Source organism: Zasmidium cellare (assembly GCF_010093935.1).
Source record: "Zasmidium cellare ATCC 36951 unplaced genomic scaffold M409scaffold_21, whole genome shotgun sequence".
NCBI classification, from domain to species: domain Eukaryota; kingdom Fungi; phylum Ascomycota; class Dothideomycetes; order Mycosphaerellales; family Mycosphaerellaceae; genus Zasmidium; species Zasmidium cellare.
Genome location: NW_022986965.1, coordinates 286,019 through 313,602, shown reverse-complemented (window position 1 = coordinate 313,602; position 27,584 = coordinate 286,019). Strand labels below are relative to the sequence as shown.

At 53.1% G+C, this 27,584-nt stretch overlaps 12 protein-coding genes across 12 annotated transcripts; 8 read left to right on the top strand and 4 right to left on the bottom strand.

The window, feature by feature from the left end:
• Positions 1–166: 166 nt before the first annotated feature.
• On the bottom strand, positions 167–1,225 carry M409DRAFT_67071 (uncharacterized protein; the record flags this gene model as incomplete). Its single annotated transcript, XM_033817240.1, has 3 exons — positions 167–757; positions 823–928; positions 984–1,225. The coding sequence occupies 3 exons, from the start codon at positions 1,223–1,225 to the stop codon at positions 167–169; spliced, it is 939 nt and encodes a 312-aa protein (XP_033666588.1).
• A 935-nt stretch (positions 1,226–2,160) lies between these two features.
• On the top strand, positions 2,161–3,489 carry M409DRAFT_67070 (uncharacterized protein; the record flags this gene model as incomplete). The annotated part of the gene is made up of 1 exon (XM_033817239.1): positions 2,161–3,489. One exon carries the CDS (start codon positions 2,161–2,163, stop codon positions 3,487–3,489), a length of 1,329 nt encoding a protein of 442 aa, XP_033666587.1.
• A 1,831-nt stretch (positions 3,490–5,320) lies between these two features.
• Positions 5,321–6,610, top strand: M409DRAFT_23987 (uncharacterized protein; the record flags this gene model as incomplete). The annotated part of the gene is made up of 1 exon (XM_033807036.1): positions 5,321–6,610. The coding sequence occupies one exon, from the start codon at positions 5,321–5,323 to the stop codon at positions 6,608–6,610; it is 1,290 nt and encodes a 429-aa protein (XP_033666586.1).
• Positions 6,611–7,103: 493 nt separating this feature from the next.
• On the top strand, positions 7,104–8,546 carry M409DRAFT_55582 (uncharacterized protein; the record flags this gene model as incomplete). Its single annotated transcript, XM_033813039.1, has 1 exon — positions 7,104–8,546. One exon carries the CDS (start codon positions 7,104–7,106, stop codon positions 8,544–8,546), a length of 1,443 nt encoding a protein of 480 aa, XP_033666585.1.
• Positions 8,547–8,930: 384 nt separating this feature from the next.
• M409DRAFT_55581 (uncharacterized protein) lies at positions 8,931–10,438 on the top strand (the record flags this gene model as incomplete). The annotated part of the gene is made up of 2 exons (XM_033813038.1): positions 8,931–9,201; positions 9,255–10,438. 2 exons carry the CDS (start codon positions 8,931–8,933, stop codon positions 10,436–10,438), a joined length of 1,455 nt encoding a protein of 484 aa, XP_033666584.1.
• Positions 10,439–11,022: 584 nt separating this feature from the next.
• Positions 11,023–11,610, top strand: M409DRAFT_55580 (uncharacterized protein; the record flags this gene model as incomplete). The annotated part of the gene is made up of 1 exon (XM_033813037.1): positions 11,023–11,610. The coding sequence occupies one exon, from the start codon at positions 11,023–11,025 to the stop codon at positions 11,608–11,610; it is 588 nt and encodes a 195-aa protein (XP_033666583.1).
• A 1,406-nt stretch (positions 11,611–13,016) lies between these two features.
• Positions 13,017–13,732, top strand: M409DRAFT_67067 (uncharacterized protein; the record flags this gene model as incomplete). The annotated part of the gene is made up of 2 exons (XM_033817238.1): positions 13,017–13,308; positions 13,368–13,732. 2 exons carry the CDS (start codon positions 13,017–13,019, stop codon positions 13,730–13,732), a joined length of 657 nt encoding a protein of 218 aa, XP_033666582.1.
• A 306-nt stretch (positions 13,733–14,038) lies between these two features.
• M409DRAFT_55578 (uncharacterized protein) lies at positions 14,039–15,772 on the bottom strand (the record flags this gene model as incomplete). The annotated part of the gene is made up of 1 exon (XM_033813036.1): positions 14,039–15,772. The coding sequence occupies one exon, from the start codon at positions 15,770–15,772 to the stop codon at positions 14,039–14,041; it is 1,734 nt and encodes a 577-aa protein (XP_033666581.1).
• A 1,584-nt stretch (positions 15,773–17,356) lies between these two features.
• Positions 17,357–18,364, bottom strand: M409DRAFT_23981 (uncharacterized protein; the record flags this gene model as incomplete). Its single annotated transcript, XM_033807035.1, has 1 exon — positions 17,357–18,364. The coding sequence occupies one exon, from the start codon at positions 18,362–18,364 to the stop codon at positions 17,357–17,359; it is 1,008 nt and encodes a 335-aa protein (XP_033666580.1).
• A 1,271-nt stretch (positions 18,365–19,635) lies between these two features.
• Positions 19,636–23,208, top strand: M409DRAFT_67064 (uncharacterized protein; the record flags this gene model as incomplete). The annotated part of the gene is made up of 1 exon (XM_033817237.1): positions 19,636–23,208. One exon carries the CDS (start codon positions 19,636–19,638, stop codon positions 23,206–23,208), a length of 3,573 nt encoding a protein of 1,190 aa, XP_033666579.1.
• Positions 23,209–23,749: 541 nt separating this feature from the next.
• M409DRAFT_23979 (glycoside hydrolase family 1 protein) lies at positions 23,750–25,988 on the top strand (the record flags this gene model as incomplete). The annotated part of the gene is made up of 7 exons (XM_033807034.1): positions 23,750–24,146; positions 24,276–24,532; positions 24,587–24,717; positions 24,776–25,273; positions 25,333–25,406; positions 25,471–25,733; positions 25,860–25,988. The coding sequence occupies 7 exons, from the start codon at positions 23,750–23,752 to the stop codon at positions 25,986–25,988; spliced, it is 1,749 nt and encodes a 582-aa protein (XP_033666578.1).
• Positions 25,989–26,546: 558 nt separating this feature from the next.
• On the bottom strand, positions 26,547–27,401 carry M409DRAFT_67062 (uncharacterized protein; the record flags this gene model as incomplete). Its single annotated transcript, XM_033817236.1, has 3 exons — positions 26,547–26,875; positions 26,965–27,232; positions 27,372–27,401. The coding sequence occupies 3 exons, from the start codon at positions 27,399–27,401 to the stop codon at positions 26,547–26,549; spliced, it is 627 nt and encodes a 208-aa protein (XP_033666577.1).
• Positions 27,402–27,584: the final 183 nt, after the last annotated feature.

The window sequence follows — 27,584 nt, the reverse complement described above, 5'->3', positions numbered from 1 at the left end:
CGCGTCCTTTGCTTCTTAGACAATACGTGAGACAGAGTGCGACGTGTGGAAAATAGAGATTGAGTGTTTGTACCACACCCGCTTTGCTCGAAGACAGGTGAAGTCATGTTTGGCTGCCTCAGGCACGATTTAGGCTTGGCATGTATCTCATGCGCAAGACAATTAACTACAGAATGAACGAATGTGCTCTATCGTCAATAGCCTTCTGAGCGACGGCCATGCACCTTGTCAGATTCCACGCCGCACCAATCCTACTCTCCCTCGTTGCGCCGCCTAACAGATGTCTCAGATACCGCGTCTTCTCTGCGTCAATCAACCCATTCATTTCCGCTCCATCGATCAGCTCCTGAAACACCAGAAGAGTGAGATCATGCATGAACGGCAGATGGCTGATGTTCGAAAGTCGCTTCTCAATACACGTCTGCTGCATGTTCGACCTAAGCATGTACTCATCCAGCCTTGGCGGCCACTGTGGCGATGGAGTATGTCGACGCATGACAGCAAATTCGGCCTCGAGCTTGTCGATGGAGTCTTGCGGCCCGTCAGGCTGCGTCTTGGTGAAGTGTCGATCGAGAACATCCCACTCGTCCCACTGAATCCAGCCGCCAGGCTTAAGCATTCTGAGGAGGTTGTTCAAGAGTGGTGTTGGGTCATTGTCTTTGACTACGCAGACGAAGTGGCGGATGTGGATGATGTCGTACTTCGCGATGAGCTCCTCCGGTGGTGGCCTGAAGACGTCGACGAGGCGAAGAGAGATCTGGATCATACGTCAGCATCTTGCTACACCTTGTCTTGTCTTGGAAAGGAATATTGCATTCTTACATTACTGGGCAACCATTCTTGTGGCGGAAATTGACCGAAGCTGATGTCGATGGCATCTAGCTGGCAAGAGCGCGGCAATTGTTGTGCCATGTCCAGTAGCCATATTCTACCAACGGCTTCAGCTTGAATGGCTTCACCATGTAGATAAAAGGCTGACTCACCCAGTTCCAGTGCCAATGTCCGCGACATGAAGATTCTCCCTGCCTCCAATGGCATCCTTGATTCGTGGATGCAGGTTGTATCCGAACGAGCTGTGCCAGATGTAGTGAGACAGATTCAGTCGTGCAGACGCAGCCGCATCTCGAGTTAGGACATAGTCATCGTTCAAGTCCACTGCTGAGTCTGGCCTTTCAGGCTCTTTCTCGGGGCCTCCATTGGCGACCACGTCATTTGGAACAGTCATGGCGCGGGTGATCTTGAGATTAAGGTCAGAGAACTTGCAGGTGGTAAAGAGCACAACATATGAAAAGCTGTGTGTTTCCCGATGCCGACAATCGCATCCACCTACCGAGCCCACTTACGTATGTCTTTGCTGGAAGCGCTCCGTCAGGCCACTGGGGGAGTCCAGAGCAAATCGAATCAACCAAGCGGTCCCGAGTGGATGCAATGCTGAGCTGGCGAAGCGGAGCAGATCAGCACGAGCAGGATAGCAGCGAACTCGGTTGCGGCTTGGGTGCTGTCGGTCGATATGCTAGTTCTGGACTATCTCGCGAGTGATGCGGCTAAGTAAGATAGGTTGCTGCTTCTACGGGTCCTCTATGCAGCGTTGGAATGCTCGTGCGGACAAGTCACTCCCTGGCTGACTTCTCGGTTTGCTATTCACGAGCTCTCGGCGTTGGCATCGCGTGATAAACAGCGCTTCTCTGACCAGGCGTGTAATTGCTGGTCCCATAGCAAACCTTGGGCGGCCGGAACACAGGAACTGCGAGATGCGCATATTGCCGACGGTCTGCAGTGCGCCGGTAGTGTGCTGTATGCATGCAGGACAGGAGATGGTGGCAGCTGTCGTGAGAGGTTCGCTATGCAGCAGCTTGCAGGTTCGGTGCCGGCGGTTCAGGAACAACTCCTTGTGCTCGCTCCTTTGCGCCGAGCCATGCCGAGACATCCTGTGATTATCGTCACTTCATCGTGCACCACAAGTAAGGCCATGAGTATGGGACGGCGAGGGATGAAGTCCAGTTTGACTTTTGGCAAAATGAAGTTGGTAATTCGTTCCCACCACTGTTTTGGGATCAGCTGTCACGTGATCAGAGCAATTAGGTAAGCGACTGTTGACAACACCTGCTGTTCTCGCGTTCTAGATCTTTTGTCTGGCATCAACAAATGCAACACAATACAATGACCAACCTGGAGAAGCTGCCCGTGACAATCATTGACCTGCTCTCAAACACCATTATCCTACGGCAGACGGCGCCATATATTCCTGTCAAGGAGCTCCACCGTCTTGCGGCAACGAGCAAGTCACTGCGGGATATTATCCACAACCAATCTGAAGCGTGGCACTATCTGAACCTCACGCCTGTGAAGCGAGCAATCATCGATTCTACACCAATCGATGTCGGTGGCTTCGCGTGGCGAGCTGAGCGAATGGATGAAAGCCTTACCGAGGATGACTTCTACGCCGGACCATTGCGTGGTATATTTGGAAACCTGCACTCAAAACGGATCCTCCAATATGTCCAGACACTGGTGCTTGACGGACTGAGCGTACCTGCGGACTTGGTTAGGGAGATCGTCGCAGAGGACCGATATCGTGTGAAAGTGCTGTCTTTGAGACAGCCGACACACTTGAACATGTCGAAACTGCAACAGGTGCTGAGATATGTCTGTCGACCTACACGTGCAGAAGGCACGCCTATTCTCAAAGCTCTGTATGTGTTCGGTCCCAAGGATGCACCGCGGTCGTTCACCACAGCTCTAGAGGCGCCACCAAATGTTCGCGAGCTGGGAGTCATGAGCTCATCGGGAGCGCAAATTGGTGCCGAGTGGAACCAGCGGTCTTCCAACAGCCTTGCTTCGAACCTTCTTGATGAAGAGAGCAAGTGGTATGGAAGCACTGGTCGAGCCATCAAAAGACCGTTGAGCTCCTGGCCGGAGACTTTGGCAGTGTGCAAGGGCTTGATCAACTTCGATGCTGTACTGTGTAGAGGGCCACGGCACGATATCACCAAAGTGGACAGCAAAGATTTCTTGCAGCCGACTATCGCGAATGTAGCACTTGGGAGCTCAGGCTGCGAAACGTGCGGCTCATGTCCAGAAGGGCCTGCAATATTTGGCCAAAGCCCAGACTCAGCAATGCCCCTACTCGGTCCTGTCCCCTCACACTCCTCATCCCTCCGAGCGACGATCCGACCAGAGCAGCGTCCGGATGGGAGCTTTCCAAAACTCATACTTCGATGCGAAGATTGCCTTCGCGGCCGTTGGTGCGAGCAATGCAATCGGTGGTGGTGTGAAGACTGCTACCAAGAACCCGTCTCTCGAGCCCACCACACGAGGACCGAGATGCAACAACTCGAGCTACGAGACGAGTTACAACGTAATGGCTGGGCGAGCGTCGAGCGCGGTGTGGCAAGTACTCCGGTAAAGGTATTTTCCAAACTTTGTGTTGAACACTGCCTTGTTGGCGAGATGATGGCCGGCGCTGGAAGCAATGGCATGTGGGGATGAGCAGGCCCATTCAATGTATGATTTGTACATGCATCTCGACTCAATGGTTCTTCCTTTCAAGCCGCTACATATGAGGTGCTGACTTGTGATAGATGGGTGTCCATCGAGATTGCTTCGCTTGCGGCCGAACGTGCGAGACTTGCAAAGAACAACTCATCAGACAATGTGCGACCTGTCAATCAGAGTACTGCCTTCCTCACGATGAGGGGTGCTCAAAGCGAGAGGTATCTATCGCCACGTGGGTTTGTACTACATTCGCTGACATTGACGAGTGCGGCTGGTGCAATTCGTCTGGTCGACGTACCAGAGAGCTTTTCTGAAGAAGTAGCTACTGTTCGACATCACGTCAACCATCAGATGAAACGACGCCGTGAAATGAAGTCGGTCACGTTTAATCTTTCACTGCGCACAACGCTGGCTTCCTTGTTTTGAATTTGATCAATGCATGCGGCGAGTCTTAAGATAACAGCACCAGGGAAACATTCCACAGGCATCCCAGCATGGAGCAAGCAGAGACGATATCGAAGACGAGAGACGCGCATGCGCCAAAGCATGATCAAGATCAATCTGTCCACATGGTTGGCCGGTGCAGGAGCAGAGTGACGAATCTAGCGCGGGCTCAATGCCGTCGAACTGAATCGATCGATCAATGTCACGATCCCGTTCTCAACAGGACCGACAGATTTTGCGATCAATACCTTGTTGAGGCTACTCAGCTGTATACGAGCTGACGCACCCAATCAAGTCTTCATCACATTTGGAACTGAGGCTCCCATTGATGACATGATGAGTAAGCTGAAAAGTTGATCATTGATGTTTCCTGGATCAAGTTTCTCCGGGCAAAGCGACCTCACCTTATCAACTTCCCAGCCTGCAAAAGCGAAGAACCATCAAGAGATGCCTCCCCCAAATGTTAGTCTCTTTGCGAGCCACCGTGCTGCTCTCCAATCCATGTTTATACGAAGATATTCAAAGCAGAGTGGAACGTCCATCTCTACGCCGAGGGCTTTCAATGTTTTTGGTAAGCGTTTCCACAAGTATGATTTCATCTTTCCGCGCCGCTGACAATGGTGGCGAACGGCCTTCACAGTCCCTCATACCTTCGTACCCTTTGATGTTGCCCTCGAGACGAGAGCAGACAACACGCTGTCTTTCTCTTTCGGACTTTGATGAGGCTCTCAAACCGACTTACCGCAACTCTAAGCGGATTCAGGACTTGATCGCAACGAGGTCTTATGTTTCAAGTCAATGGGATTCCCGCAGCGCTCACTATAAATACCAAACACGGAGGCTGTGAGCTGCGATCATTACGTTCGTTCGACCCACGTGGAGCCGCAACCTGTTCCTGCTAACTTTTTGAGTGATTTACCTCTTTTGGCAATCTGTGCCTCTCGCTTCTGCAGGAACCGGATGTTGAATGAACCGTCCATCTATAAGATCGTCACGTGGAGAATACTCGAGGCTTCATCATTGGCCGGTACCTCTCCGCGTTCCTGGTTCCTGGACGTTCGATCTTCGATGCGCATGCTTTGCGTTCGTATTCGTCGCCCCGAGACCAATACCACCATGGCCAGCGTCGATTTCACTTCTGAACGAGAAGCACTGTCCAGTCTGTGCCTATTCATCGGCTGGAGTCGACGACAGCCTGTGGAGTTGGACAACAGTTACGTAGGTTCTTGGTCATCTGATCCTCTGCGATGCCGGTCAGAGACTCGGGTATTTGAAGCGTTGTAAGTCTCCCTTCACACCTTCTTCCCATTGACAATTGATTCAGCTTTCTGAAAAATTCCTGTCTTGTCTTCTACCATCGTTTTACATCCATCACTCAATCATGAAAGCATTCATTGGCGCAGCAGGTCTCGCAGCCGGAGCTTCCGCAGCCATCCTCCCCAGAGATCAATGCTGCTTCCAGATTACTGCTTCTGGAGGCAAGTCTGGCACAGTCGGACAGCTCTCCGATGGCCAGAATCGTATTGGTGGCTCCCACCCAGCCGGCACGTACTGCCTCAATAATGGCGGCCTTACCGATTCGCAGGGTCGAGGGTGCATCTTGACTCCACCAACCACGCAGTTCCAGTGCGATCAGGGTGCCACTCCTACCACTGGATTCTCTATCGGTCCAAACGGTCAGATCGAGCACAATGGTAGCGATCAGTTCTACGCCTGCGCAGCCACGGACTCTGAGTACAACATCTACACCACTCCTGTGTCTGGTCAGGAGAAGTGCGTCAAGGTCACCTTGAGCTCTGGCGGCAAGTGCGGGAGCTCTGGCAGCGGCTCATCTTCTGCGTCTGCATCGAGCGCTCCTACTCAGTCGCAGCCGGCGCCATCGAAGCCGTCCGCTCCCGCTCAATCGCAACCTTCCGCACCAGCATACAGCTCTCCTCAATCTTCGCCAGCTCAGTCCAAGCCCTCGGCACCAACGGTCACAAGCACTGTCCAGTCGACTGTTTACCACACCACATACCACAGCTCGCCGGTTCAGAGCTCCCAGCAGCAACCACCTCCAGCGTATAGCTCGGAGCAGCAGACCACCCCTGTCCAGACCAAGCCAACCGCTCCTGCCGAGACTCACCCAGCTCCATCCTCAACGGCCCCATCTGGCACTCAGCCAGCTACTTCCGCCCACGGATCTGCCTGCCAGACCTCCTTAACCGGCGCTTATCAAACCCCACACCTCATCGTCCCCGTCTCGAGCAGCCAGCCAGACAAGTCGTACGGAACCCAGTACAACGCAACAATCAAGTCCGACGAATGCACCGTCTTCAACTTCGACATCCCGCAATCCTACTCCGGCAAAAGCTGCAGCACCGTCTTCCTCTTCCCCGAGCAGAGCCAGCTCGAGACCTCCAGCTACACGTTCTCCGGTTCCGGCAACCTGGTCTTCTCCGAGCTGAGCAAGGCCGCCAGTCAGGACGTCACATGGAAGTCTCTCCCCAGCAAGAAGAGCCAGCTTGGATCTGTTGGTGTCAGTCCAGGTAACAGCTATGCTATCTCGACCGAGTCTTGCGCCGCTGGAACGACGCAGAGCATTGAGGTGTGCGGTACTGGCGATCTCAGTTTGGAATTCTTCGAGGACTGGAACCCATCTCCTATTGGAGTGTTCATCACGTCCTGCTAGACGTGAACTAGTAGGTGCATGGACGGGAACCAACTCGTCGCCATGAAAGGATGATCTAGATGAGCATACGCCCGGCTAGAAAGCGAAATAGAGAGCCGAAATGGGCTTATGATATATAACGAACACAGATGTATTGTCAAATAATGAACGTTCCTTCCAGATACGAATCGCCTCTTGTGGTATCTTGTCTACATCGCATGAGTCTCTCGCCTCATTCCTCCAAGAACGGCCATAATACTGCTGAAGGGACTCCATCAAAATTTGATTGACAGTAGCTAGCTACCTATTGTCACCCCTCTGCCCTCCGCCTATCAGGGTGATCAGAAGACCCGCCAATCAACTGGGTAATTCCTTCTGCGCCGCCAAACCTTAGCTTCTGAAGAGAACCACTTCACCTTTCAGTATTCTCGACATGTTCTGCAGATCGTCCCGAATAGCTTCTACCACTTTACGAAAACCGCCCTGGATAGTTGTTCGTCAGTGTTCTTCTAGGATGGCTTCCACGTATAAATCAATCGCGGCACTCCAGAAAGATCTCAAGGACGGCAAGACAACTGTGAGAGAAGTCACGAAATACTATTTGGACGCCATTGAGAGGCTGGATAAAGAACTCAACTCTTTTACCACGGTCAATCAGAGAGCTTTGGAAGATGCTGAGAAGCTGGACGGCATCCCGGTGGGGCGAAGAGGTCCGTTGTTCGGAGTTCCAATCGCAATCAAGGATCAGATAGACACTGCTGGCTTAAGGACCACTTACGGAAGCAAAGCCTGCGAGGACTATGTGCCGCCCGAAGATGCCACGATCGTTCGCAAACTAAAGGAAGCTGGTGCAGTAATACTAGGAAAGACTACGTTATGCGACTGGGCTACTGGGTTCTCTTCCATGTCATCCATGACGGGAACCACAAGGCATCCTATCGATCCTACTCGAGACCCTGGTGGTAGCTCAGCCGGTAGTGGCACAGCCGTGGGAGCAGAACTTGCTCTAGCAGCGATCGGTGGCGATACAGGAGGCAGCATTCGATTGCCGTCTAGCTTCTGCGGTTTGGTTGGAGTACGAATGACGCCTGGAAGAATCAGCAGAGATGGGATGTCTGCTTTGGTCAAGACGCAAGATACACCTGGTCCCATGTGTAGGACTGTTGAAGACGCGGCGAAGATACTTGATGTGCTTGTGGGATTTGATGAGAAAGATGATTTCACATCGATCAATGCTCTGACTGGTCGGAGTGCATCCGCAACACAGTTTCAAGATGCTGTTGCTCAGCCGTTTCTTGAAGGCAAGAGACTTGGGGTTCTGAGACAGGAGTTCGGATCACATCTTGGCATAAACGATATCCTTGACAAGACCCTCGCCGACCTCAAGGGCGCCGGTGTTGAGCTTGTCGACGTTGAGATACCCAATCTCGACGACTTCAAAAGAATCACTGCGCCGTATGTCCTGCGAGCCAAGGCGGACATCAACGAGTTCTGCGCCTCTCGCCCAGCATTGCAGCACATCAAGCTCGAAGATCTTTACGACAAAGGGATCTACCACAAAGGACTTGAGCTGATCCCTTCAGCCGTCAAAGGCTCCACCAAATTCGAACAAAGCCCTCACTTTGCAAAGTATCTTGTTACTCGCGAAGAGTTTCAAAGAAAAGTAGCCGCTTTGTTCGCGAAGCATAGCTTAGACGCTATCATCTATCCAACATGCAAGACACTCGCGCCGAAGACACAGCAGCTGCTTGATGGGGAGTGGCAGCATGTTCCTAATACCGTTATCGGAAGCCAGCTACTCTTCACGGCACTGTCAGTACCTATAGGGAGGGCCAAGGATGATGACTTTCCGGACGATCCTGCGCTGCCTGTTGGACTTGAGATACTCGGTGTTCCCCTGAGCGAGGAAAGGATTCTGAACATTGCGGCTGGCGTTGAGGCATTGCAGAGCAAATAGCAAGAACAGCTTCCCGTTACAATGCACGCACGTCGCGTTGACTTGTCTTGACCCGGTGCGTATGAGGAATCGATGCTATGATAGCCAAGCTTTCGTGCGCCTCCTGGCTTAGGAGCTTCGGACACTCTGCGCTCCTGGCAGACAGTAGGCCAATTGTTGATTAAGACTCTTCTCACACCTGCTTTTATATAAAGGGGGTTCTTTTGTACAGCAAACAACGTGGTAGTAGACACTAGCCTGACTAATGCCTACATATACCCAGCTCCTAGATAGAAAGTTAAATCGAGCATCCAAGTTTACATTAATATAGTGTTTTGATACTAATCGGTATTATGGAGTAAACGGAGCTCTCTTAGCACTCGCCCAGCAGACCTATTATGCCAAATGTCGCTCCAACATGCCCTGCTAGTGTTTAGAGACATAGTGGTTGTGTGGCATCCGTCGGGATTCGATTCCAACATTCACTTGCCGTCCGTGCGAGGGTTTGGACTAGAAAGCGCTAGCGCCGCTGCGTCACCTTCTCGACACACAACACCCGACGTCGCAAACAAGTCAAGACTCGCTTCAACTTTCGGCCAACGTCCTCACTATCAGCATTTCCGATATCAGTTTTCGAGTCTCCACGCCCTCTACGAAACGCTCTTCACACTTCCACGTTAGTACCTCCAGCTAACAGCTCTCTCACGCACACTTGCTAATGTTGAACAGTCTGCACCATGGCAGGTAAAGAAGATGGAGCGCCCACCCATCGGTCTGGCTTCATACTCAAACTCAAGAACCCTTCCTTCTCGAACGGCGACATCAACAGTGCGAGTCGACGCAGGCTGCGCAGCAACTCACGCACTACTTCCAACAGTCCGTTCCCACAGCAGTGCGGACATAAGATGAAGCGCGCCAGATCGGGAGAACTCATCGAGGGCGACATGGAGAAGCCAGAACCGAGGAAGCGCGTCCGATTCGAAGAGCCCATGGATGTCAATACTGCGGTAGAGGAAGGACGTGCCAATGAAGAGGTGGATGCCGAGAGCGACGACGACGACTCAGTCGACAACTGGCCCTTGAGCAAAGTCTCCAAGATCAGAGACATCTTCAAGAGCGGTAAGTCCAACAACGGGCTCCTCAACCTCGCGCCGAACGAAATCAGGGGCGTCAACCTCCTTCAACTACGCCTCGAGTACACCATGCAGAACCTCCTCGAGACTTACAAGGAGCGTCACGACGGAGAAGAGCTAGCTCAGAGTACCATCAAGAAGGCCTTCACGAACGCGTTCAATGACGCTGCGAAGCAGAACGGCGTGCCTGTGGAGGATCTCAAGAGGGTGTACAATCGCTTCACGAAGGGCTCCAAGACGCGCAAGTTGAGGGGAACGCTGGACGGCGCGTCGAAGCCGACTGGGGTTGTCAGGAGGTCTACTAGACCTCAACGTGCAGCTCGCGATACCACGCCTGCGGTGCCAATGCCCAGAAAGGAGAGGATGCCACGCAAGAGGACCGTCAAGGACGAGATCATCGGCGCTCCAGAAGCACCCATCACACCAGCCTTCGAAATGTCCGAAGGCGAGATTGCAGTCCAGAAGCGCCTCACCCAGGCTCGTGCTACCGGTGTGAAGGTTCCGCAACTCCCCTTCTACCACTCACTCGTCAGGGCCCTCAGCGAGAAGTGCGATTTCGAGAGCCTCAGGACGTCAGATCTGAGGGAAATCAACCACATTGGCAGAGCCTACTCGGTCGAGGAGTTGGTGCTCGCTCTCAACTGCTTATTTCCAGGCCGTGCTACCACCGAGAAGGTTCGTGAGCTTGTCGAGAATTGTCGGGAGGAGATGGTCCTGAATGGCATTAAGGAGTACGGGTACGATAGGGAGAACGATATGTTTTTGCCCAAGGAGAGGTAGTTTGAGGGAGCTGTTTCGAATGGTCTGTACGGCCTTGGAGGGAAGACGTTGTAGTGGAGACTCTATGCTCAGGGCGTGGACTCGGGTGATTTCACAAAGGAGTTCGGTGGAACACAGTGGCAAAACCAGGTCTTCGAATAAGATGCTCAAGGTTCATTCACCTACAAGCTACATAGGTGAAAATAATGTCTTATCGAAGAGTCCACATGCAACTTCATTGTTTCTGTGTATAACAATAGCAACTGGTGTCTCATTAGGCTACTTAATCAGGTGTCTCAATTCTATTCACTTACAGCTCATAGTGGTGAAGACTGGAAATGCACATGTAACTAGACTCTTCTTCGGTCTGACAATAGTAATTAACACTTGAATGGGTCTTTTCAAAAAGACCGCCTGTCCACCGCTTCAACTTAACTTCTTACACATCTCTTCCAACTTTCTACACTGGACTTGAACAAGTTAGAACATACCACACACTCGAAAGTCAGCATCCAGCGCTTCCAGCCCCTTACGCCTCGACAAACCTCTACCAAGACCTCGAGACTTCACACCATCCTACCGCTCTCTCAGCACAGAACTTCAACATGGTCAACTCGCGCTTCATCGGCAACACCGATCCCATGAAGGAAGATACCACCTTCAAGAGGGTCGGCGACGCAGCCGCCCCAAACTTCCGACCCGACCCAGCTGCGCAGCCATATCTCGATGCCATGGCCGCCGAGCAAGCTACGGAGAAGGAGCGCGAAAAGGAGCGCGAAGATGGCGACCGTGACGACGAGAAAGAGGCGCTCTTCCGCGTCTACTTCGACAGCGGCCTCACCAATGAGGCTATCCTCTCCGGCCCACTCGCAGACATCGATGGCAAAGCGCTCCTGCAGCTGCGGGTGACGATGACCTCCCAAGAGCTTCTCGATGCCATAGAGGCGAAGCACGGCGCAGGTGCGATCAAGATCACTACTCTCCATCGTCGGTTTGGAAGTGCCTTCGACGATGCTGCGGCGGAAGATGGGGTCGACGTTGCTACCATGAAGGATGCGTTCAACAAGGTGTCAACGGTGTCGAGAGCGAGGAAGACGGGCTGGACGAGGCCTGATGCGAAGGGTCAGAGGAAGGCATCAGCGTCGACGTCGAAGAGTTCGGCATCAGGGTCGAAGGGAAAGAAGGTGACTTGAAGGCGAGTCTTGATTGCTTCGTCCTCTACCATGGCCTTTGCGGCTCTCGACTTCTTCAAGTACAGTTTCTTCGACTGCAGCACTCATACTTCAGCCCCATGTTCGACATCGCAAAGCAGCAGAGAGATTCCGTCAAGGCAACTATCCATTTCATCCATTTCCAAAGCAGCATACAGAGCAGTTTCGAGCACAGCGTTTGCGTTTCAGCGACATCAGCGACCATGAGTTCGGCAAGCGAACTCTGGGCAGGAATCGATCTCCTTGGGTGGATTACTTGGGTTCAGGGCTATTTTCTTGGGGTTGTGGGTTTCAGCAGCTTTGGCCTTCCCGCGGCGTCTTCGATAAAGCCAGCAAGCCGCCCCAAAGACGGGATCGGCGCAGTCCACGACTGTGTCTGCGGTCGACACGGTTAGTTCAGTATGGGTTATAGTTTCAGTGTAGATAGGATAGAGAAGCACTCCTTCATGTGCCAACCATATCTTCCCAGACTCACAGGAGATATCCTCAACGCTCCAACGTAGCTGAGCTGGAAGCGTACTTCAAAGCCTTAACCCACTTTCGGCTTGTTATCGCTTGGGATGGTTGCTTCCCGCATGATCGTCGTAGTCTCGCTTATTCCCGTGTCTGGTATTGTTGCACGAAGCTACATAGACGTTTTTGGTGTCAGACATAGTCTGCTTTGTTCAAGAATCTTCTGATTTGCAGGAATGGTATCAATTCAATACAAAGCCCTCGTAAATCCAAGACGAGGACTAAAGGCCATGTCGAATCTTCCCAGATAGCAGGACGTATTCGGATTGTCTATCGCTGTGATGGGTCGAAATATTCATCTCGATGCATAATCTTGCCTGACTTCGATCTCTTTCTTCCGACCATCATGTGGCCGGTACAGCGACGGTCTCTCTCAGGTGCCTGTATCCCCATTCGCCTTGCCGTTCTGGCAATGCTCAAGATGCCATTCATTTTTCTCCCTCATGCTCTTCACCAGATCCTGAAACTCCTCAACCGAGTCCTCCTCTTCCCTTCCGCCACTGACATGCCCTGACCAGATGACATCCTCAACATCGCACTTCGCATTCGTTCGATTCAGTTGAGGATCGGTCGACAACACGCGCGCGTCGCGGTGGAAGGAGGTGAAGTCGCGACTGGAACCCAAAACGGCTCGACGGATTCACTTCCGCGAAAGCCTCAGCTGCAGGGAGATCCGTGCGTCGTACGATTCGACCTCGACATCTCCTTCTGTGGAAACACGAAAATGGCACGACCGACAATTGTACGAATAGAAAACGACTGAAAGGTCACTGTGGACGACATCACCCTCTTTTCGATTCGACACGCTCTTTTACAGGGATTCGTTCTGGACTTCGAAAATTGAAAGGAAAACAGGGGAGAAAAAAGAAAGAAAGATGAACTTCCTCTTCGTAGCCCTCACAGTCCTCTTGGCCGCCGTGGGATACCGAGGATACCTTTCCCTGGAAGAAAACCTCGAATCATTCTTCATCTTCAACCCGGACCAGCTGAAGCAAATCTCATCCGCAGCCCTCGAACAACATGGCAACAACACCGAGGCGGTAGTCTCGCACATCGTGGCGAGTCTGCAGCAGATCGACAGCGTGAAAAATCACATCAATCTCGAGCAGGAATGGGTCTTCAACAATGCCGGAGGAGCGATGGGCGCCATGTATATTATCCACGCCAGTAAGTGCCCAAATCTCTGCCTTTCCAGACCTTCCCCAGCTAATCCTCTCCATCACCAGGCATAACAGAATACCTCATAATCTTCGGCACCGCCCTAGGAACCGAAGGCCACACAGGCCGGCACACAGCCGACGACTACTTCTACATCCTCAAAGGCGCCGAGCTCGCCTTCGTGCCCGGGCAATTCGAGCCGGAAGTCTATCCCGTCGGCTCCGTGCACCACCTGCACCGTGGCGATGTCAAGCAGTACAAGATGGAGAGCGCGTGTTTCGCGCTCGAGTATGCGAGGGGCTGGATCCCGCCCATGTTGCCGTTTGGGTATGCGGATACGTTTTCGAGTACGTTTGATTTTCCGACGTTGTGGGCGACGACGAGGATTACGGGGAGGGAGATGATTGCGAATTTGGTGAAGGGGAAGTTGTAGAGTTGTGATGGGGAGAAGGGTGGGGACAGACTGGGTTGTAGGTCTTGTCGAGGTATCGACCTGAGTGAGTCGAGTATGATAGAGTAGAGAAAAGGCCGGGAAGCAAGCTGTTGCTTTGTACTTTGTATTGTAAATCAAGATGCTCTTGTTTTCAAAAAACGCCTGTTGCTATGCTTTTCATCTCTGTACAGAAACAACTGGCTGGGTATCACTGTCCAACACCGTAGCAATGCATGTGTACAACAAAAACAAACCACCACTCAAAATCGGCCGTCAAAATCATCTTTCCCACATCAATTACACCATTCAACTCTTCCTCTTTGCCTTCCCACACTCCCTCTTATGCAACGGCTCATCCGGCCAAACCCACCCCCTAATCCTCTTACTCCCCCTCTTGTCCTGCTGATTGACCTTCGGCATCCACTCATCCCTCTCCAAATGCCTCTTCCTCGTCAAAGCCGTCGGGCCCCCAACATCCACCCTCCAATGGAACTGCCTGGGAAACGGCTGCTCCTTCGCCAACATATGCAGATAGAAAAGCGCCAGTCCCGCCGTCATTTTAGTCTCCTCGTTGCTGCTGCAAGATGAGGAGATCTGGATCGGAGGGGAGAGTTCGAGGTATCCGAACAGGGGGATGTTTTCCTCGTTGGGTGTCCCGCCCATGCGCACGCAGACGAGTTCGATTTCGGTCATGATGAAGCCGTACCGTGTGCCGTGCTCGCGCATGAAGCGCTGGAGGTGCGCGAGGTGTTCGAGGTAGCGGATCTTGTCGACGGGGCTGCCGTGGCGGTAGCCGGAGTTCCATTGGTCGTAGGACTTAACGATACCGACGACGCGGCCGCGGCCGTCGCCGTAGATGGTCTTTTCGGCGTCGGATTGGTAGTTTGCGATGAACTCGGGTTGCTGGCGGGCGCCGGGGGCGAGGCGAAGGGTGCGCATGGAGATGTGCTTGTCGCCTTGGGCAACGCGGAGGGCGGCGTTGACTTTGACGGCGTGGTGGCTGGCGCAGAGCTCGGCGAGTTGGGCGGGTGTTTCGGGGGCGAGGTTGACTTTAGATGGGGTTGGGAGGGAGCTGAGGGAGATGTCGATCTTGAGAAGGTCAAGGAGGCCGGGGATAGAAGAGATTGTGGAGATGTCAAAGTCAGACCAAGCACGGAGGTTGCGGATGTCGAACCAGAAGTGGCTGTTCTGGGCTTTGTTGGTCTCATTGATTCTCTGAATCAGCGATGGGGTTGGGTTCGAGCCAGTCAGGTATTCCAATACCGTCGATGTACGAAGGTCTTCTTCCTCTGGTGGTTCAACTTCCACGGAAAGGCGAGATGGATTGGCTGGAGGACTGGCAGTTCGGCGGCTGTTTGGGTAGTTCTGAACCTGGCCACCAGGCATGGCGATTGGAGCGAGATGGCTCATTGCGCTGGGAGTGCGAGACATCGAGGCCCCGTAGGTTACTGGTTGTGGAGTTGGACTCTGTCGATAGGTGGGATAGCCGTACCGACTCAGCATGGAGGCATCAATGCTTGAAGACGATGCATTCCGCGAGTGTGACCGTACGCTTGAGATGTGCGAAGAGGATACAGACCTCATGTTGCCCATTGAAGGTCTATTCCCCAGCATCGACTCAGGCTGAAGATGGCCGTACGGCGATGGCGCAGGAGTTGGTGCCGCATCCACAGCTCGTCCGCGCGGGCTCGTTGAGCGTCTGTCCAGACTCGGTCGACCTGGTAGTGCAGGTCCGAACTGCATCGAAAAGACATTGCTGGGTAGAGAAGCTGTTCTGCTGTGGCTTGGGAAAGAAGGCAGGCCTGAAGCAGGCTCCATAAGTTGATCTTGGTCGCGAGGTTTTGGCAGGAGTCGTGATCCGTTCTCCCGTATTATCATAGGCGATCGCGGTGGTGTAGTTGCGCAAGTCATCACAGTCTGTGGTGACCAGTCGTGAGGGTAGTAAGTGGCATCCGTACTTGCGCTGCCTCCAGGGCATTGCAGATCATCGTATTCTCCAGCATCGACCTCTGACGGAGGCGTGACATGTCTAAAGTCCATTGTATCGAGGTCGTAGCTTCCAGAGCTGTCGCTTTTATCGATTGGTCGTTGCGTATATGCAATTAGGTATTAGCACCAGCATTGACAAGGAGACCAGCTCCAGACAAATGCCTATCAAGCTGACAAAGGAAAAAGAGAAACAACAAAGAGACTCGTTGAGCTCGTCACAAGCTGGGGCCGTGCAGTCGAAGCAGTTGGTAAATGATTCCTGTCGAGGGAGGAAGCACGTATGGGGGCGAAGACGCCTAGCTATATGTCTTGGATCTCGAATGGTATCAACACAACAGACCAAGGCTATTCAAAGATCGTAGCGTCATTCCTAAACTTGAAACGAACCCGTGAGCAGTGCAGCGAACATCCGTGCATTCGCCCGGCAGGACGCATTTGGCATTGGCAGCAGGCCCAGTAGCAGGCTAGACGTCGGGTCAAGGTAATCGAAACGGCTCAGGGTCGTGAAACGGTTCCGGATAGGTTTCACAGAATGCGGTCGACATTGCTAAACCAGATGGGCAATAGGGCTGCCATGCTGCATCCAGCGAAACCGAGTGGCTGTTGCTAACTTTGGATGTCGTGCAAAGAATACCTTTGGCGGTTAGCAAGATGAAACACTTTGCAGGTGGGATATGCACAATCTGCAGACGGTCCACATACAGTCGCTTCATTGCTAGAAGGTGAAGTCGGCGCTTCGAAGGCTGGGTGGTCGGCGCGTAACTGCAGCAAGCGCGCCTGCAGATGGAGAACGAGGGACTTGGCGCGTAAGTGAATGTTGATTGGGTGGCTCTTGATGCAGCTTCCAACCACATCTGAACCTTGTGCCATGCAACCCGGTGATCAAACTGCCGAACGATGGCCAGGAAGAAGTTAGAACTAGGTCCAAAGTGTTTCAAGAACTGCATACCATCGTGAGTCATATCTTGACCGCATCTCCAGTCTGCAGTGTTGCCTGTTCGTTTGTATTCAGATTTTGGGCTTGAAAACTTCTTCTCACATCCTCCGTCTCTCTTCTCAAATTTCGCAGAAACACTTTCACCAAAAGCCCTCATGATGACTTGTCATCTGACCTGTCACTAATTCCATCAGCAGGACTGTAGCCTTGTCTCTGTTAACGCGCGCCATCTGGTGCAACTCCATCAGCGCCAAGCAGAACCCCATCTGCCTCATCTCTCGACAGCGGGATGTGGATTGCTACTATATTCGGAAGATATATTGCGCAACAGCGTTTGCATCTCCAGTATGCATTACGCGCTGCACACATTAGCGCCGCATAGCCATGTTCTGATCTTATGTGTGGAATGCTGTTTCAATTGTCGGGCGTCATGGTGTAGCGCCTTTTTTCGTCAGTCATTCGAAAGCGTAAGCTCGCCGAAGTCCTCGGGGACTGATCGTGACTTGCCCGGCTTCCAGTGAAGACGGACCTGTGAAGACTTGAATGTTCATGAAAGCTCGGCCGCGACTGTCTGGTTGTAGCTGTCGTTGTCATCATACACTGCATCTACGCCCCAAAATCGTACATCCTCTTGTCGTAAATCATCATTATCATAAGATTGGCTTCTTCAAGTCGATCCCAACAATGACCTCCCCAGGCTATGGCCTCGAGTTGGCGGGCCCAACACCAAGAACGCTTGCTTCTCCAAGAAAGTTCGCTGGCAGGCCAGCGTCGGCTGCGTCTTGTGGTCGATCACGAGGACGTCTTCTCCGTCCAGAGGCACGTTCTCCTCGACGACCCATATTTGCATCTCCAAAAGCGCTCATAACGACATTGGCAGCATTCTGAACGAAATTCTCGTTCAGAAAATGGCCGCCTGCATTTCCAAGTCCCCATGTTTCCACATCAGCTCTCTGCCGTGCTTGGCGGCCGTCTTCAGGCTCGAGCAAACTTGCAAGCTGCATCCTTCTTGCCAGATCCTCATCCAAACGCTCCTGGCGCTGCCGTTGGTCAATCTCTTCTGTGTACGTCGGCTGTCGTCGTCGATTGACAGGTCGTGGTGGATCATTTATCGGCGGCGGTGGTGTTTGGCCGGGCTCAGGTGCACCAAAAGCCCTTCGGTAGACGACTTGAATAGGTTCTGGTATCCGCCATTCATTAAGCCGATCTGGATCTGGTAGCTGGGAGTAATTGAACCATGGGCAATCGCAGGTCTTCCATTTGCAGCCACATATCATGCAGAACTCGGCCATACATCGACACGTCATATGGTTGCAGCCTTCTTTCAGCTCGACCATCGCATGGCAGCTGTAGCACGTCTGCCAACCCTTTTCCTTAGCTTGTTCCACGAGTTTGGCGATTTCTGGATCTTGAGGACAGTCTCGCGATTTGTGTAGCTTTCCGTTGCAAGAGAGGCATACTTTGGTGCTGCATCGAGGACATTGCGCATACTTCCTGCCGTGATATGTGTGCATGTGAGAAGGCTTGATCCACTCGCCGCATTTCTGTGCAGGGCAGTAGATCCTGTTCTTGGTGTGATATTCCTGGTATTTACGATTCCACAACATTTTGAACTTGAGGTCGAACAGCTTCTCAACGTGCTTCAACGGTATGTGGTCGTTAGTGCAACATTTCGGTGGCATCATAGCTGGGTCTTTGACAGACATCTCAAATACATGTTTCAAACAATCGTGGCACATTCGGTGTCCGCAGGCCAGCTTCACGGACTTGTTAAAGGGTACATCGTCGGAAGCGCAAGTCAAACACTCGACTAGCTTTGGAGTGACAGGAAGTGCAGGCTCCGTGTTTCGGCGTAGTATCGATCCAATAAGCGAAGGGGTTGGCTGCCGTTTACTTGATCGTCGAGACGGGCTGTCTCTGGGTTCCGATTCCCCTTGTTCGTCAACAGGAGCAAGCCTCGCCGACGAGGTGCTGGCTCTCTTCAAAGGAGATCGAGAACTCGACAACACTTTGGAAGATCTCCTCGCAGGCTGTATCCCGACTTGTGATATGCTATCATCTGGCGTGACCTCCGACTCAACGACAGTAGGTAGGCTGTGTCGCTTGGAGGAGCTCGATCGTGTGGAACGTGGTCGTGAGTCCGATCCATGCCTGTTGCCGATACGCTCTTTGCTCTCAGAGGATCTTGAAGTTCCATACACATAGTCTTCTGTCCTACTTGTACTCCTCCCACTGCTCTTCTCAGCCTTCCCGGGATGACTATGGTGCTTCCTTCGTCGACGTTTGTGCTCGCTGGATGGTTTTCTAGAAGACAGTGTTGACTCTTTGGACTCTGGCCTAGTCTCGACCGGTACCACAACTCTTCTGCGTAACTCGGGCGGAACACTAAGGTAGGCTACTCTTCTTCGTCGCAACTCGTCGAGTTCAGGCTTCGGGGCGACTTGATCTTCAGCTGGCTTTGGCGTGCGGTGTTTGGGAGTCGCTTTCGATCGATGGGCCCGCATCGACCTGCTGCTGCTGCCATGGCGACTGCGACCGCTGATACTAGCAGTCACCATGATGGCGATGAAGGCAGCAAGGCTTTGGACTAGACGGGAGACAAGAGCGCACAGAGCGAAGCTCGTCAGAAGACCAGCTCAGACCCCTGTGACCTGGTGTGGCGGGAAGACTTTACTGAGAACGGTTAGTCTGCCGCTAGTGCATTGCTTAAGCGAAAAAATACGCCCCGGTGCGCCGACCACAAGCAATTGTGATGCACGGTGTCGTGTGCTGCGATGTCGGTGTGAGATAAAATCAATTCAGACGACGAGATAAAATACTACTCAACCTCTCATTGATGACGGGAGACTGAGGAACCAGCAGGACTTCGCCTTCCGTTGCCGAAGATTGGCCGTCTGGTCCACCGCTGCCAATGACTCCATTGCTGTGATACAGCTCAAAATTCCCTCGATTTACTCCAGTCTAGCAAACATATACAATGGCGCTGGATACGAAGGATGTGCGACCAGATCCCACGTCTGATCTCCATTGGTCGAATTATCGAGGAGCCATCCATGAAATATTTGCAGCCAGCGCAGGGAAGCATCCCGATCGCTCTTGCGTAGTCGAAACGGCGTCTTCGACCTCTCCAAAACGCGAATTTACCTACAAGTCCATCAACGAGTCGTCGAACATTGTTGCTCACCACCTGGTCAGCAATGGCATCCAACGTGGCGAAGTCGTCATGGTCTACGCCCACCGTGGCGTGGATCTTGTCGTTGCCGTCATGGGTGTTCTGAAGGCTGGCGCTACATTCAGCGTGATCGACCCAGCTTACCCTCCAGACCGTCAGATCATCTACCTGGAGGTCGCTCAACCACGAGCGTTGATTAACATCGACAAAGCCATCAGAGACGCTGGGCCATTGCACGAGACGGTCAGAGCGTTCATCAACGAGAAGCTCCAGTTGCGGACCGAGGTACCAGCACTGAAGTTGCAAGACGATGGCTCTGTCCTTGGAGGCTCTTTGAGCGGAGGGGCAGACTGCCTTGAACCTGAAGTCGCCAAGAAGGAGAACTTGCCAGGCGTTTTGGTAGGACCGGACAGCGTACCCACTCTATCATTCACATCAGGATCCGAAGGTCGACCAAAGGGTGTGCAAGGGCGTCACTTTTCTTTGGCCTACTACTTCCCCTGGATGTCAGAGCGATTCAACCTGACTGACAAGGAGCGCTTTTCCATGCTGAGCGGCATAGCCCACGACCCCATTCAAAGAGACATCTTCACTCCTCTTTTCCTTGGCGCCAGCCTCATTGTGCCTCCGGCCGAGGACATCACGTTCGACAGACTGGCGAAGTGGGCCAGTGACAATGCCATCTCCGTCACACATCTCACCCCAGCCATGGGTCAAATTCTGCTTGGAAGTACAGAACCTAAAGTCGAGAGTCTCCACGCAGCTTTCTTCGTTGGAGACGTTCTGTTGAAGCGTGATTGTCGACGGTTACAACAACTTGCCCCGAACTGCAGGATCAAGAATATGTACGGCACCACTGAGACCCAGCGAGCTGTTAGCTATTACGAAATCCCGTCTCTCAATGAGGACGCCGGCTACCTTGACAAAATGGGCGACGTAATCCCCGCTGGCATGGGCATGATCGACGTGCAGCTTCTGGTCGTGGATAGAGAGAACGTCCAAAGGCAGTGTGAAGTTGGAGAAATTGGTGAAATCTATGTCCGAGCTGGTGGACTGGCAGAGGGATACCTTGGCGATCCAGAGAAGAATGCTGATAAGTTTAAGTGGAACTGGTTCGTGGACAACCAGAAATGGGTCTACGAAGACAACAAGCGAGTGGCTGCGGCTGGCACAAAAGAGGCCTGGAGGGAACAGTTCAAAGGACCACGAGACCGCATGTACCGGTCTGGAGATCTTGGCAGATACATGCCAGACGGCAACGTCGAATGTGTCGGCCGTGCCGATGATCAAGTCAAGATTCGCGGCTTCCGAATCGAGCTCGGCGAAATCGACACTCACTTGAGCCAGCATCCACTCATCCGCGAGAACGTGACTTTGGTCAAGCGTGATCACAATGAAGAACAGATCCTCGTATCTTACTATGTGCCAGATATGCAGAAGTGGAGAGAGTGGTATTCTCAGCAAGAGGAGAAAGCACAGCGCCAATCATCCAACGGCCTTCTTCAACCCAGTGGCGTCCCACGACGCAGGACATCTGCCAAAGAGACCCATGGCGTAGCGGAACGCATGAAGATCTTCGAGCTCCTGACTTCTGACGCACGAGAGCTGCTGAAGAAGAAGGTGCCCACCTATGCCGTACCTACGCTCTTCATTCCGATGCTTCGATTACCACTCACACCGAATGGAAAAGTCGACAAGCGCGCTCTGCCATTCCCTGAGGCAGCTGAATTGTTGAGTGCATTGCCGAGGGCCGCAGACCTTGAATCTCGCACAGAGACCGAGAATGCTTTGGCTGAGATTTGGGCTTCTCATCTCAAGACACGAAACCACACATCCGAAACACTACCGCGGGATGCCAGCTTTTATGACCTTGGCGGAGACAGTATCATGACCGTACAGATCGTACCCAAGATCAACCGCAAGTGGCAAGGCGCGAACATCCCAATGTCAGTCATGGCAGGTGGACAGCCAACACTGAAGACCGTTGCAAAGTACATTGATCGGTCACTCGATCCAGTCGGCCTCCGTCTTGATGCTGCTGATGAGGCTGATGAGCAACAAACTGAGCACTACTCCAACGATTTGCCCAAGCAGATAGAGCTCCTGCCAAAGTCGTTCAACAGCGAGCTCACCCGCTCACTGGATGTTGGAGTGAATGTGCTCCTTACTGGCGCCACTGGATTCTTGGGAGCGTACTTGCTGCACGATCTCTTCCTGCGATCTCCACCTAACCACGTCCTGGCCCATGTCCGAGCACCATCTGCTGCGGCTGGGTTGGAGAGGATACGACAGACTTGTACTGCGTACGGCCTTTGGCAGGAATGGTGGGCGACCGAAGGCATTCTCGAAGTTGTGGTTGGGGATCTTGAGAAACCACGTCTTGGGCTGAACGACGCCGACTACCAGAAAGTCGCCGACGACTACGACATGATCATTCACAACGGCGCACGAGTTCATTGGCTCATGCCATATGAAAACTTGAAGGCAGCCAACGTCTCCAGTACCATCGAAGCAATCAAGCTCTGCGCGACTGGCAAGCCCAAACGCCTTTCGTTCATCAGCTCTACCAGCGCACTCGACACCGAGCATTACATCCAGCAGTCAGATGCAGGACAGCCTGTGTTTGAATCTGACAATCTCGAAGGCAGCCGACAAGGTCTTGGGACGGGATATGGCCAGACCAAGTGGGTCTCCGAGCAAGTCATCCGAGCTGCATGCAGTCGCGGTCTCAATGCCACCATCGTCCGCCCAGGATACGTCTTGGGTGATCCTGAAAACGGTGTCAGCAACACAGATGACTTCCTTGTGCGTATGCTCAAGGGTTGTGTACAGGTTGGAGCGAGTCCTGACGTGAAGAATACGATCAACATGGTTCCCGTCACTCGAGTTGCCAGAGTAGTGACCGCTGTGTCAGTGTATGGTGAGAGCAACACCGTCTCCCACGTCGATGCCCGACCACGACTCACGTTCAACGAGTATTTGGGCATTCTGGAAGAATACGGCTACGACGTTCCACTCGAACCATACGAGACCTGGAAGCACAAAGTCGAGCAATACGTCGAAGCTGGCAAAGACGAGCTCGCCCTCCTTGGTCTCTACCACATGGTCACTGGTGACCTGCCAGCTGCTACAAAAGCACCCAATCTGGATATTACCAACGCAGAGCGCGCCGTGCAAATGGACAAGCAGCCAACCGCGAAGCCGGCCCCTTCGACTGTCACCAAGGAGGCAATCGGGGCATACCTGAAGTTCTTGATTGATAGAAGATTTATGCAGGAACCGATTCAGCAAGGAACGCCACTACCTGCGATCAGTCTCAGCAAAGAGCAAGTCGAGGCTCTGAACAAGGTCGGCGGTCGTGGCGGAAGCTCTTCATAGAGATAAAAGCTAGTAACATGTAAAAACATAGACACAAAAGTTGGGACGGAATGAATGGAAAATTAACGCTATCCAGGCCATCGAAATCCCCTCAGTACTTGCACATTCCCAGCACATTCAGCCAGCTAACGCGAGAACTAGGCTATCGTCGACTTCTTCATTATAATCATTTTTTGCAGCTCCCTACCGGCTAAACATCTTCGAGCTCTCGGTGGTCATTGTTCCTGGGAGAGGAGACACTGCATGTGCGGGGGATCCAAGCTCCATGTCCTGCAGCCACCTGACCTGGCATTTCATCATCAGCTGCAATACATAGACCTGAACGAGGCCTTGACTAGACTTGTTGCGTGCAGACTGACTGACCATGCAGGATCGTCTAGGCCTCACTCCATGTCTCTGCGAAGACCCCGCTGTTGCTGTGTGCAAGCGAGGGAGAGGTTTACTTTTTCTTTCCTCTACACGCTGCCTATTCTCCAAAGTTGTCAAGATTGTATTCTCTGACTCTCTCGTCTTTGTCCATTAGAAATATCCCATCGCTACAATGCCCCCCACCAAACTCCTCCTCCCCCTCCTAGCAACCCTAACAACAGCCCAAACCTTCACCGAATCCATCGCCCCCTCCCTAACCGCCGCAAATGGCACCCAAATCCCCAACCCAACCCTCCTCGCCACGACCCTCGCCATCAACGTCGAAGACTACTGGAACCTCCGCATTGGCCCCGTGCAAGAAGCCGCAACCACGACGACCGTCTCACCCACGCCGATTCCCTCGACAGAATTGATCCCACCTCCGCCGTTGTATTATGCGCCGTTCCCGACGGGCCAGCAGGTTTTCCAGACGCCTAAGAATGAGAGTTGGTCGTTTCCGAAGGACTTTTGGTGGGGTGTTGCTGGGGCGGCGCAGCAGATTGAGGGGGGTGTGAAGGCTGAGGGGAGAGGTGAGTTGATTAATTTAAGTTCTTTGGAGATAAAGGGGGAAGAGCAGGATCTTGCTCCTTCTTGGCTACTCTTATTCTGCGCCTGACCGACTCATCCCATCTGACTGTAGTCTATTAACATTGACGCAGGCCCCTCAATCTGGGACAAACTCCCCCACGTCCCCAACTACGTCGTCAACAACTACACCTCTGACGTCGCAGACAACAACTACTACCTCTACAAGCAAGACATCGCGCGGATCGCCGCTCTGGGCGTCAAAGTCTACAGCTTCAGTCTGAGCTGGTCAAGGATCCTACCATTCGGTAAAGGACCTGTCAATCAACTGGCGATCGACCACTATAATGACTTGATCGATACGTGCATTGAGTATGGGGTTACTCCTATGGTGAGTCTCATTCATTTTAACGCAAGCGGCCTACAGACCTGACTCTACAACCAGATCACCCTCTACCACTGGGACCTCCCGCTCTACCTCCAAGACACCTACGGCGGCTGGCTCTCGCCCTCCATCGTCGCCGACTTCGTCGCCTACGCCCGCATAGCCTACACCGCCTTCGGTGATCGTGTCTCGTACGAAAAAAGCCCCTCACCCTCCCCTCAAACACCAACTAACCCCTCCCCTCCCCAGCCACTGGTTCACCGTCAACGAGCCGATCGTCTTCTGCGGTTTCTACCCTCTCCCCACCCAACACTTCCCCAACTTCACAATCCCCAACCTGCACCAACGGTACTGGTGCGGGCACCACGTGCTCCTCGCGCACGCCCAGGCCTACCACCTGGGCAAGGCCCTCCTCGGCGCCAACTCGACCATCGCCCTCAAACACAACGGCGGCTACAAGATCCCGCTGACGAACTCGAGCGCCGACGCGGAGGCCGTGCAGCGCGCCTGGGATTTCAATGAGGGGTGGTTCTCCGATCCGGTGTTTTTGACGGGGGATTATCCGGTCAGTTTGAAGGCTTTCGTGAGGGGGTTCTTGCCGGAGTTCTCGGACGAGGAGAAGGGGATGATTAATGGGAGTGCGGATATCTATGCGCATGATGCGTATACGGCGCAGTTCTACTTTGCGCCTGAGGAGGGGATCGAGGCGTGTGTGCAGAACCCATCAAATCCTCTGTATCCGACTTGGTACGTTCCCATGACCATTCACTCACCCCATAGCTCCCTCTTACTGACCACACCTCCAGCGCCAACACATCCTACACCTACGCCCCCACCTCAGGCTCCTGGCTCATCGGCCCCGCCGCCGACCCCGGCTCCCGTACGTCCCTCTCCCCTTACAACCCGAAACCCCCAAAATCAAAACTAACACTCCCCCTCCAAAGCCTGGCTGCACACCGCAACCCCCTACCTCCCGTCCTTCCTCCACTACATGCAATCGACCTGGAAACCCCGCGGTGGCATCGCCATAACCGAATTCGGCTTCGCGGAACCCTTCGAGTCCCGCAAAACCCTCCTACAAGATATCCTCTACGACCCCGTGCGCTCCGCGTATTATCGGAGTTATATGGAGGGCGTGCTGGCGGCGATGAGTGAGGGCGTGAGGGTGGTGGGGACGTTGGCGTGGAGTTTTGTGGATAATTATGAGGTATCGTATCTATCCTTTCCTTTCCTCACCTCCCCCGTTTTTCCTTTCACCTCAGCCCCTCCTGGCTTTTCCCCCCTGGTCGTCAGGAGTTTGCTGTGCCGCTGCTGATGAGATGTCTTTTCACAGTGGGCCCAAGGCTACTCCGTGACCTTCGGCATGCAGTACGTCAATTTCAGCGATCCGGCTTTGCCGCGCAGGTTCAAGGCGTCGTTTTTCGAGTATGTGAATGTCTTTGAGGTCTACCAAGAGAAATGAGGCGACAGAAGTCAAGTTTCTCGAGGTATTGTTACTACCTCAAGGGCTGGCTATTAGGGGGAAGCAGGAGTTTGAATGTCATGCCAGATCTGGAAGTTGGTATGGGAGAATAGGGGAAGAGACCTTGCACCCTCACATGTTCTTTCATGCAAAGCATCTCTTATTTTTCAAGTACTTACCTAGAACACAAACTCCACAGAAAGGGGCATTCGCTCATACAGTGATGATAACGATGTAAAGCCCTCCAGAATACCTGTACAGATAGATGCCTTCGTTTCGGAGCCGGTGCCTTTGGGTACTAGTATCTAAGGAAAAACGACAAAATTTAGGCGCCTGTAAAACGCCACATGTAGTCTCTTCTTGCTCTCAAGTCACAGTCGCTGTCTCTATCCCACGCGGCGTCGATCTTTCACACGTGCCAAGAGAAACCGAATAATACGAGAGGCTTCCTTATCATTCTTGCACACAAGATCGATCCCGCTCTCCAGACGCTCCATTCTAAAACGCTGCCTGCCGTTTGTGTCCCGTCGGCCTTTTCGTCTTCGCTGCAGGACCCGCTCAGCAGCAGTTCTTGCCCAGTCCACCGCCTACACCACCTGCGCCGCCGCCCACTTGCACGCCAGACTGCTGCTGTTGTTGCTGGGGTTGTTGGGTGTCGACGATGCGCTTCTTGATGTCGCCGGCGAGGTTGTAAAAGGCCTTCTCGACGTTGATGTTGCTCTTGGCGGAAACTTCCATGAAGGGGATCCCGAGCTCGTCTGCTAGCGCCTGACCGTCCTCGGTCTTGACTGCGCGCTTCTCTTCCCAGTCGCATTTGTTGCCGATGAGGATTTTGTTGACGCCTTCAGTGGCGTGTTGTTCGACATTGGAGAACCATGTTCGGATGTCTGCATAGCACGAGCACGAGTCAGCAAGTCTGTCCTCTACCACACCGCCACTTCTGTCCACTCTATTATCGAGACAGGCGTGAACGTACTATCGAAACTTCTCTTATCCGTCACATCATAGACCAGTAGAATGCCCATGGCACCTCTGTAGTATGCGGTGGTGATGGTCCTGAAGCGCTCCTGTCCTGCGGTATCCCATATCTGCAGCTTTACCCGCTTGCCGTCGAGCTCAATCGTCCTGATCTTGAAGTCGATGCCGATGGTGGTGATGAAGGACGGTGTGAAGGAGTCTTCGCTGAAGCGCAGCAGGCAGCAAGACTTGCCTACGCCTGAGTCGCCGATAAGGAGCAGTTTGATCTGTGAGGGTCAAGTCAGTATGCCGGTCATTTATGCCCTCTGACTCCCACATGTGATGATCGGAGCCAATGTATCCTGTGCAATCTTCCCGCCGGATCATCTTCCCTCCGCCTCAGGCAAATGAAAGCGGTATACATACCAGAAAGTCGTAATTCCTCGTGCCTGCCATGATAGCAGCCTCCTAGCCTGTCCGGCGTATTGCGCACGAAGCTACAGGCGCCGCAAAGTCGTATGGGTTGGGGATGCGGCAGTCACGGGTCTCGCAGATCCGAACGTCCTTTGTCCCGTCTCGCGTGTTGTGACGATGGAGCCTGGTGGTAAACGTCTCGCCGAGGCTCGGTGTGGGGGAGGG